At 41.5% G+C, this 11,443-nt stretch overlaps 1 protein-coding gene across 2 annotated transcripts in view; it reads right to left on the bottom strand.

Annotated features, from left to right (window-relative positions):
* The window catches only part of FAM241A (family with sequence similarity 241 member A), a 16,583-nt gene extending 5,160 nt beyond the window's left edge, over positions 1–11,423 (bottom strand). Inside the window, exon 1 of one of the 2 annotated variants that reach the window (XR_003048069.1) lies at positions 11,262–11,423. Coding sequence is in view for 1 of the 2 variants with exons in the window: in XM_006917773.3 (XP_006917835.2) it covers positions 10,818–10,958 (141 nt within the window). In the remaining variant the exon portion in view is untranslated. Of the gene's footprint in view, positions 1–10,817; positions 11,156–11,261 lie in introns of those variants that run through there. The other variant, XM_006917773.3, reaches the window with a different exon arrangement.
* Between the last annotated feature and the right edge of the window lie 20 nt (positions 11,424–11,443).

Raw genomic sequence — 11,443 nt, 5'->3', positions numbered from 1 at the left:
GCCGTGGGCCCGGGGCCGGAGCGGGGGCCCTGACACCCCCCTCTCCGGCTCGGCACCGTCCGCTTCATTTCACCTGCTAAGTATTTACGTCCCCTGCCCTAAGCCCAGAACCATCTAACAACGTCTCTTGCCTTGGCTGTTCCAGAAGTTTCCTAAGTGTTCCTGCGCCCGTCCCTTAGCTCCCCAGAAGCTCCTGACCACACTGCAGCCACAGTGAGCCTTCCAAATGACAAGTCCAATCACTCCGCCTCCACCGCGCTTTCAGGATCAAGGCCAAAAGTTTTAATGCCATCCATGAGGTGCTGCTAGGTCTGGCTTGTAACTGGGTCCCTCATCCTGTCATCTGCCTCCCCGCCTTTCTGTTTCAGCCGCAGGTCGTCGACTTGGTGAACAGGCCCCCAGCTCCGCCCGCCGCAGGCTGCATGTGCTGTCTCCTCTGCCTGGCACACCTCCCTCCCTCCTCTGCTCTTCCTCTAGTCTCCGTCAAGCACGTCCTGTACCAAGCTCATAATCATCTGACCCAAACTTGGTCTTCTTCCAGGGTCCCCTTCGTCAGGGAATGGCACACCCCAGAAGTGCAAGCAAGGAGCCTGCACGTCACTCCACATGTGCCCACCCCCCATCCTCCTGGGTCGCTGGTGGGGCATCACTGCCCTGTGTGCTGGAAGCCTGGGCCGCCTCTCCTTTCTCTGCAGTCTCTGCTTGCGTGGTTTACGTGCTGAAGACTCTCACCTTCTAAATCACACGTTGGCCAAGAGAATATTATTAGGGAAATATTTTTAACCTCTTCAGAAAGAAAAATCCCTGTTGTTTTCATTTGATTTTCCACATTTTTAAATGGAATCCCCCATCTTTCCTCGCTTTTTAGCTATCTGTTCAATAAACCTATTAAACACATATTCCAAACATCTGCTCCTCACAAAACGCCATAAAGTGGGTAAGGTTAGACTCTAGGGGTCAAGTGGCTTCCCCAGAATCTGATGACCAGGCAGAATCTGAACGCGGAATCTTCTGCCTATAAAATCTGAGCTCTTTCTGATGAACTGTGCTGAAAATCTCTGAATGCCTTAGTGCAAAGAAACTGTAACAGGTATTACAAAGAAAGCAAGCTATCTAAACAAATCCATCATAAGGCGTGATTATACAATACTCCTTAAGAGTTTCGTGTAATTGCACCTTTTAAAAGATGCAACTTGCTAACTGAAGTAAGTCTATAATTTGTTTTCCTCTCATTTTTCTAAAAAGGATTTGAATTTGCTTACAGTAGGAACAAATGAAAAAAAAACAAAACAGAACTGGAAGGGGGAATGAGTGAAAAAGAACTGAGATTAGAGGCTGAGAAGATACGTTACCACAGTCTCTAAGGAGTCTCGAAGGCGGCTCCCCTCCTGGGGGACTCAAGGCCGGGATCGGGGGGTGGTGGGGGACGCCTAAGTCAGTCCTCACTTCGTTTTGGTCTCTAACCTGAGGGCGCCTCGGAGAGCCCCTCTGAACACCTGGTTTAAACAGCCACCCTACCCCACAGCCTTGCTCCCTAGCCACATTTATAAGTAAATCCTGCATTTGCACAGGTATATTGAATGTATACAATATTCCCACGAAAGAATATTAGAATACAATCAATATTTTGTAGCAGCACGAGGCATTGTAAAGGGAGAGATCATCTACGAATTATTCTGTAGCAAATTTTAGAAATTTCTTTATTATTATAAGGAAATTAAGAATAAGCCAAAAAAAAAAAAAAATCATGGAGTAACTCCTTGGAAAATGAAACTTGGTTTAGAATATTGTTTAGCCTTCAAGGCTTTTGAGCTATTTCATAGGTCTGTAAATTACGGATAACTGATAGCAATGCAAAATAATTCTTAACTATAGACAGCACACATTCTGGTGCAGTGGAGGTTCAACTATGCCCTCCCCTTGACTGTGGAAAAAGCCAGTTTGTTTCATGTCCATTTTTAAGTTAATTTCAACACATCTTTTCTCCATATTCATTTTTATTTCTTTCATTTCTCCTTTGAATCAGTTTTAACATTTGCCTGGTTTCCTCATTGACGATGAGTTAAATAAAATCCTTACTAAATATAAAATGTGTCCGTTTTATATTTAATGAGTGCTATAATTTTACCTCTTTTTGAAAATTATCTTTTAACATTGCCATTGTAGAAATGGCTAATCTGAATTTTAACGTATGTTAGCTCTGGGCTTCATTTACTAGGTTTCCTATGTTCAGCTCAAAAGAAAATAAAAACAAAATTGCAAATTTAGACCAATTACATTCTAAGTAATTTAAGTTAGTATTCTAAGATCCTGTTTGTTAGTCTTTCACTTTCTTGATATTGTGGTGGTTTTGAAATGCACCATATAAAGGAATACGCTCCTTGCCTAAATTCTTACAAAAGCCTTACAGGGCTCTTTAGCTCAATGTACAACTACCACTACTAGCTTCTCTGCGGTTGCTTCTGAAAAATGAGTACGTTCCTATGAAACACAAGGTCCTCTGTCTTCGAAACTAATTTTTGTCATGATAGTTCACCCCGGGAAGCCACACTGCTTCAGCAAAATATCAATCGAGTTTTTACCAGCAGCGTTGTTTTGGATACAAGTTTTTACATGCTCTATCTATATGACCTCGGAGATGCCAAAATGAGTGCCTGAAGCATTTGCCATATAATGTCATCTCTGCTCTCACAGAGACTACGGTTTAGTGTGAGTGCATGAAGGGGGGAGCGGGAAGTTGCAAAGAATAAACACGGGAACAGATGAATACGGTAATTGCGAATAGTACGAGAGCTGTGACAAACACAGAAGACAGTGGTGGGAGAGAGGAAGATGGGGTGGGTTGGAGGCTCTTTCTACGGAGCAGGCAGAGCTGGGACGGCTGACGGGTGACACACGAAGCTCTGCTGAGCGGGGAGCGGGGAAGGGAGTCCGGGCAGAGCTGGCTGGGCTCGCGCAACGATCCGGACCGAGGTCCACAATAAGAGATGCATTTCTTGATCCGGAACATGTAAAATTCTGTGAAGTGACACTCACAACAGTGTGTGATGCACTCTGTTTCTACCCCATCCTATTTTATCCCGAGCACACTCCACTAAATTGATTTCATGGCCCAACACCAGCTTGGTGGTTAAGAGCGAGCTCTACCTTTAAGCATGAGTTTGAATCTCAATTCTGCAATTTACTGTGAGACTTTCCATGTCACTTAACCCGCCTTTGCTGTAGTTTTCATACCTCTAAAGCGGGGGCAGTAACGGCATCTACTCATGAGGTCTGACGCCCTGTCTCCCACCCTGGTTTATACTAACTTTAGTGTACCCTTATCTCATACACTGTCCCGCTAAGCCCACACTATGCATCTCCTTAATCTTTAACGATTCGATAGGTGAAAAATCATTCCTGACAGTTTTAACTGGTATTTCCTTTACTTCTCGAGAGGCTGGATGGACATGTTCTCCTGCTCATTGGATACTCAATGTAGCTGCAGTTTCATTTCCTATAAAATGTACAAGATATGTTAAATATAAAAATTTACCAGCTGGAAAAAGCTCCACCTAACTTTAGCATTATAGATTATATGATTTATTTATTTTCATGCTTATATGTGATCTATAATTAAAGCAAAGTCGTGGCACCCACTCATACTTATCTTCCACTAAAATGCACCGAACAAATAAAGGGGAAAATATTTTTGAGGGGATGGGAAAAAATCAATGAGAATATCAGCTAGTTCTTTAACTAACCTTTGCAATCAAACTCAAAATACTAAAATTTGTATTCATTTCCAATTGAACCAATAGGATTTGATGTTTAAAACCATATTTGCTAACAAATATTCAAACGGATAAGTATTCAAAAATATATACCATTTCAGCCATATCTATCAAAAATATTAAAAGAGTTATCTATTTTAGGGGAAGAAAATAGTTTGTCATGAGAAAATTGTTAAGAGAAGGGCTGTGCAATGGATTAACGGTGAATAGTACCAGGTCATAAAGAAAAGAATGTGATTAAATCAAGCTGCAGGTTAAAAAATTTCTACATTTTCTACTTTCCCTAAAACCTACATTTTTTTTTAATGGAGTGTGTAGTGACATTACTGATAACATTATATGTGCAGTATGCTATCACAAGATGGAATAGCTTGTCCATGGAAAGTAGGCACAATCAAACAACCATCGTTAAAAATGACTTTCTTCCTCGAGTCTCAACCTGGCAGTGACAATAGTTTCCGTTTTATGTTATCGCCTCTGAAAACCATGGATAAGGAATTCTGAAATCATTCAGACTCATGAAATCTGCGGGTCATGAGAAATCGAACTTAAATTCTCTGCCTCTGTAGATGGTCTGCACATGTCCAAGTAAAATTTTGATCAAGAGGACAAAAGATTTTTATAAATCAGTTTTCTCTAATTAATAGGAAGAGGGAACAGAAAAAAATCTCAAACATAGATGTTAAAAAACATTGTATCAAAAAATATATATACTAAAAATCACGAATCGAAATTTAATTTTCCTAACGCTGTGTTTGGATGTTAAATATTAACAGTTTTCTTTCGTTTTCCATAATATTGAGAACATTGGCACCACGCTCTCATAGAACTGATAAGCTGTAGCTGTTGCCATAGGAAACAGGCAATCATTTCCTTTTCCTATGCCAAGGTAAGGCACAGCTGCCAGTGAGTTTAAATGGGGGAAAATACTAGGTATGGGTGGAAAAATTAGGTCGGAAGGTGGAAGGAATCTTTGTAATCAAGTTAATTGGAAATTCAGTTTCTCTGCTCAAATAAAACTACTCTTCGGCATGTCAACTCCCTTAAGTGCACATGCGTGCGCACGCGCACGCGCACAACCCACCAAATGAAGCGAAGCGTGACTGCTAGGGACCCTTCAGGGCTTGAAGACCTGTGGCTGCTCCTGCCAGACAAGACGGCGTGCACATGCGTAAGGCAGAAACTGAAGGCAGAAACTGAAGGCAGAGCGGCCAGCGCCTCAGGGCGCCTGCTCGGGCCTCCAGGGGCTCGGTTCCTGTCACAGCACTTTTCGTTTGCCTTCCCTGTCACGTTACCGCTGCTCTGGACCAGGACGGCGGGTAGCTGTGCAGAGGAGAGTGGCCCTCCTCTCTTCTTCCGAGGGTCAGCATCCCACAATGACAACAGCAAACCCACGGTGATCGACAGAAAAAGCACCAAGGCTTAGGTCTGTGGGTGATGTTTTTTTTAGAGAAACATACTTAGGAAATCTTAACACTTTATGCACTAAGGAAACAGCATTTATTGCGGCGATCTGACACATGCACTGAAAATGCAGTTCTGTGGTGTGGTTAGTTGAGAAGAGTAAGAAGGGGAACAGGAGAGAGTTGGAGGAAGGAGCGGGAGAAACGGCGCTGACGTTCACCGAGCCCGCGGCCTGCCACGCCTTTTGTATAGAACATGTCGCTGAATCCTCGCGAGGACTTTAAGAAGTGGGAGCGTTATACCCATTACGATGAGTAAGCTGGGTCTCTGAGGGACTAAATACTTAGGATGAGGAGGCTAATAAAGCGAAAGAGCGAGGCACTGAGACGGGTGGGGAAGAACGGGAGACAGTGAGAACGGGACGCTCCTTAAGGAGAGAGGCTGGCTCGCGGGCAGGACGCAGAAGGGGAGAATGAGCGGAGCGGGCGGGCCGCACTGAGAGCTGCCGGGAGAGACGTGAGATCAGCTGGGAGAGGCTGCCCGTCTGGAACGCAGGCTTCCAGAAGATAAGCAACGTTCACCCGTCCATTGGACTATTTATCAGCAGAGAATCATTCTTGACAACTCAAAACTCTAGAACCTCTATACACTTGAGCAGGGTTTCTGTATTTCAGCACTCGTGACATTTTGGGCTAGATAATGCTTTGTTGTAGGGCGCTGTTCTTTGCATCACAGGAAGCTTAGCAGCATCCCTGGACTGTTTCTATTAATGCCAGGGGCACCCCCCCTAATCTTAACAATCAAGATGTTTCCAGACATTGCAAAACTGCCCCCCCAAAGAAATACTTATGTATAGGTTCCACACTCTGAATAACAGTAAAAAACAACAACAACAAAAAAAAACGAAAGATGCCTTTTATATGCAAAATTATTCCCTGCGTTGCTCATTCTTGGGAATAAGATGAGATGGAGTTCATGTCTGACTTCATTTAGACTCAAGGCACTTTTACAGCATTGCTTGTAAACTGCTTTTAAAAGATGTGAACGGAAGTGGGCAAAAACAAGTATCTAGCTTTGAACTACAGAATCTGAAGGAGGGCAGCAGCTTTGTCAGAGGCTGTTCTCTGTCATGTGGGCGGGCTCTTTGTATACATGAAAAAACAATGGCTTTGGAGTTAGGACACCTGGGTTCCGGTCTGCTCTAGTTCTCGTTAGTTGTAGGAACTAGTGCAAATCACTTGGCCTGGGGAACAGCTGTCGGCTTCTCATATCTTACCAGAAGTTCAAGTATACCCTTCTTGGAGAATAGTTAAATAACTTCCACATATACATCTATCATTTCATATGTATATGTATATATGTATACATATACATATGAGATATATATATTTATGATAAATGATATACACATTTATCATTACTGATAGTATGCCGAAGGGCGAGTATGGTGAATACTACCGACTGGCTTATTTATCCTCTACCACCTTGCCACTCAGAGTGTGGCCCACGGGCATGGCATCAGCATCACGTGGAAGCTTATTAGAGATGCGAGATCTCAGTCCTCACCCCAGACCGTTTAACAAGAGACGACAGGCATGTGCCTTAAACAAAGCTGAGGAGCACAGCTTGCTCCATTCTACTCCGGGCTGACTGTCTCACTGCAAAGTCTGGAAAACCTAAGAAAGACATTTCTCAGATTAGTTTTCAGTTAGGGTTCTGCTTGGACATTAGGCCCCAAAGCTAACACTTACATGCTAATCATAAGCACTTATGTATATTATTGACTCATGTAATCTAATAATCCTATGAGGTCGATTCCCTTTATACGGTTGAAGAAACTGAAGCCTGAGAGGGTAGTTATTGTCTCAAGTTACAGTTAGTAAGTAGTAGAGTTAGGATTCAATTACGTATTCTAGATCTAGAAGCTGTACTGTTAATCATATTTTTAATGCTAGATCAAAGAGGAAGCATAAGACTTTCCTCTACTGCCATTTTTTTAAACAGAGAATCCTGTGGAACACATTTTAGTCAATGCTGTTTACAGAGGTTCCTCTATTAAATATATTTACTTGAATATCTATACTGGCATTGACCTGAAAGTCCCAGGTGCTATAGAAGGCAAGAAATAGAAATGAAGCATCACCATTTGAAAGGAAGCAGAATCAACCTCCTACATAGACTGGATGATTATATAAAAAATGCAAAAGAATCCGATCTGAGAGATACTTGTATTTATGAGTATTAGCATTAATACAAGAACTCAGAAAGGTAGCTACTTAAAAACTAAATATATAAGAACCAATAACTAGAAACCAACAGCAAAAACACGACGTGGGGGAAACAGTTCCCTTTCACAATACCAACAACAATATAAGTTAATAAAGTCTTTATTATGTATAACTACTACAGAGGGTTGTAAAGCCAGGAGGAAAGTGGTCAATGATTAGGGGAAAAAAAGATTAGCTCCGTAACCCACATAATAAAGTCTTTCTAAAGAGATTAGATACATAGGGTGAAAACAAATAAACCCATAAACACATATTGAAAATATTGGTGGATAGTTCACTCACTGTAGGATCGGAAAGAATGTTGTCAACAAAAATATAGAGATTTCTGTGTGCGTGTGTAATATGGGTGTATAAAATCACCAAAACAATTCCTTTGGCTTATAAAAATTTAAAGTATTTCTAAATCAAAAACATCATAAACAAAACTGTAAAGTAAATAGAAAGCAGGGAAAATATCCATAATCAACATGAAAGAAGGATAAATATCTGATGATAATGTCAGAAAAAATGGTCAAAGACTGTGATTTGAAAAGCAGTACAAATGTCCAATACATATATGAATGGTTTAGGAAAACTTCCAGCATTATCTTACATCGATAAGGTAATTTTTGCCTACTAAATTGACAAAGATTAATCTATAACTGATCCTGTTTATTGCTGGTATGACGGTTTCAAATGGCACCCTTACACACCCATGCTGAAAGTGCACACTGGCGCACCCTTAGGTCTGTGGGTGATGTAGAGATTTCAAAGATGTTTCAAGAGATTTCAAAGAGTTTGACGCATTGACCTACTTCTTCTACTTCTAGGAATCTGTTCCAAGGCAGAACTGTGAGGATCTGCAGGCAAAGATTTTCATTACAGCATTAGCTATAAAAGAAAATTTAAAGCAACTTAAATGTGCTATATTAGAGGAATGGACTATGAGGCTGCCCTAAAAATAATTTTTACAAAGAATTTTTGATAACTTGGGAAATGACACCACATGTTAAATAGATATCAAATTCAAATATTACCTTGAAACATGTTAAAATACATGTGTGTATATACGCATACAACACACACCCGTAGATATGAGCGTAGTACTAACAAGGGTTTGATATTTTTAAACAATATATTACTTGAAGTGGGATTCCACGTGCATTTGTTTTCTTGTTTAGGCCTTTCTATATTGCTACATTTTCCAAAGTACACATTACCTTTATAATCATAAAGAAAGACCTTAAAGCTGAAGATAATGATTCTAAAGTCAGTCCAAGGATAAGGGGACCTCTGTATGCTCTCGGTAAGCAGGGCCGTCTCAAGACTGCTGCATCTAGGTGGATGCCACCCACATACAGACAGGTGACAAAAGGCTAGAGCTGTTAAGGCCAGCTCTGCAGAAGGGCAGACTCTCTTATGGCAGGCCGCCTGGCATTCAGGCACGAGCATGACTAACACACACGTAGGGCAGCTGTGCCCTGTCTCTCTGTTCCTTAGGCTTCTGCCCTTTACCCCTTGTTTGTCTTAGAGGCCCAACTCCTACTTCAAACTTGACACAGTCCCTTCATCTGGAGGTCGTGGTCCATTCCTTCCAGTCCTCCTTTCTTAGGGTACTTGATTTTAACTGCACTCATTTATCAATCAATCTAACTGGAAAGACTCAGACCAAAAGGTCGGAGGAACCTTAGTGTTCTCTCAGCAGAGTAGCATCTAAAGACAATTGTAAAATTAGGTGCTTCCACATGCTGAGCAATCCTAATGTAGATAATCTCTCTTATGAAGAAAACAACTGTGTAAATACCAGTGTTTCAGTATTGTGTAAAATAAATACCAAAATACAGATACACTTTGATCTGGTATCACTATAACAATGAGCCAAAGGCAGGTTCTGTACAGTCACAGCTGATGTAAGAAGAGCCTTCCAGGCTGAGGGCAGGGCATGAGCCTGTCAGACGGGAGTGGAAGGAAACATGAGTGAAGGAGAGGGTGCACGTGGAGGAGCCTTTAGCCTGGGGAAGAAACCCTCTTTGTCACAGTATCAGGTAAGGGCAAAACTCTGCGTAGGAAATATAAACAGAAAGGGATTTAATACAGAATAGTAGCGGTCACTACCACTGACAAAAATCAGCGGAGCCAAAGTCAGGTGCCTGTGGAGCTACTGCATTCAAAGGAGCCCATGCGGCCCTCGCCACCAAGTCTCTCTCAGGCCCAAGACTCTGGAAGGCCGAGGGAGTGCGCCGAGCGCATGGGACAGCAGGAAGACGGCCTCTGCCTCATTCTCAGTTAATTACTTTTGTTTCTCTTTCTGTTTATATCATTGTTTCTACTGAAAAGTTCATTTTAAGTTTTTAATAACTAGTTTACAAGCCAAGTTTTCAAAAATATTCCATTTTTAATTCGGAGTCTGTGGGTCCTTAAAACAACAAAACAAACACACACCATCCCCCAAAAGAAAAACTAAATAAAACCATTCCTTAGGATATGTTTTATAGTTGTAATTTCATTTACCTCTCCCTCAACTATCTTTACATCTGTAGTTATCTCTAACATCGTTGCAAGACAGTGCATAAAAAATTTTAATTTCATTTTTAGGGCTTGGAAAAAAGCTAGAAACACAAGAATTTGTGTTGATATTGCCAAGAAAGGACTTACACAAAAGCTCGCTTACACCAACGGGTTGGGTCGCATCTATTTTTTGTTTATTTTTGGCTTCTTGATAAGAAGTTCTTCTTTAGTGCTGATGTGTATCAGCACTAAAGAAATGCATATCTCAGGTGTAATTTTCAATTATTGTGTATGTAAATAAATGTGATAAAAGTGTTTTCACAGGAGTACAGGAAAATGAATTTCCATGACACGCAATGAAAGGAGATCTGTAAAGTGCACCTGTTTCCGAAGATATATGTTTCATTCTTTTTCCATTTCCTCCTGTTTCTTTGTACCATAAGCAATTTTGTTAAGGCCAGAACTACTGATGATGTAAAATCTCTGGAAGCTCAAACAAAGTACTTTGTGTGCTCTTCTACAATTATATGACATCTTTGGAACCTCAAACACAACCCCCACGCCCCATGGCCAGGGAAGTTCCTGTTGCCTGTTTTCTTCACTTTTGCAGTTGACAACTAAAGAGGAAACTCAGCCTTTGGCTACTGAGCCATGATACAGATAACTGGAAAAAAACCACCAGGAAGCAAATCAGGAAACTCTCCTACCTCCCAGCGATTCCCTTGTCACAATCTCTTATACTGTCACAAGGATGAAAAATTACACTTGACGTGGTGAGCAAACCTAACGCCAAGACATAATTTTTATATATCACACATTGTTATTTGTTTCCTAAATAAAATGTTGAAATACTAAAAGTATTTACCATGGCTATTAGTGTCTTTACTGATGATACTGGAGTTTGTGAAATGTGACAAAAAGCACAGATGTTGGATAATGAGAGGAGGTAGGTATCAAGTGACTGTCCCAACAGTACAGGCTGCAGTAAAGGCAAATAAATAATCATTAAATTCCCGTTCCTTGATGTGACTCTGAAGGTTGGCTTATCTTGGGTATTTATGAAGGCCTAATTACTGTATTTGCTGATGAAAATTCATCCCACAAATAATTAAATTTCTTGCCTAATCTTGAAAATATTCGATGCGTTATTATAATGCCTATTATCACACTTCAGTGAAAACAAATTCGGAGAGTTTCAGAAATCATTAGACTTCTCTTTTTTTGCTGCCTTTGACACTTCTTTACCTTTGGTACGAACTGAAAGCAAATTCCTTGCTTTTTCACTTTTAAAATGAAATTTAGATCTTACTGTGTTCCTGTGAAGACCGAGCTCTGGGAGAGTCCCTGTCACGACATCACTGGAGCCCGCGCCCCCACGCACGGTTCAGACGCGGTCGCCGCCCAGGGAGACCCACCCACACCTGTGGGACGCCGGGTGGGCTCGGAGGGACCCGAGGAGGGAGCAGCTGCCCCAAACGCAGGCCGGGGGGC

This window comes from Pteropus alecto, unplaced genomic scaffold (assembly GCF_000325575.1).
Source record: "Pteropus alecto unplaced genomic scaffold, ASM32557v1 scaffold17, whole genome shotgun sequence".
NCBI lineage: Eukaryota > Metazoa > Chordata > Mammalia > Chiroptera > Pteropodidae > Pteropus > Pteropus alecto.
Note: the sequence above shows the minus strand (reverse complement) of the source record. Positions and strands in the feature narration are given on the sequence as shown.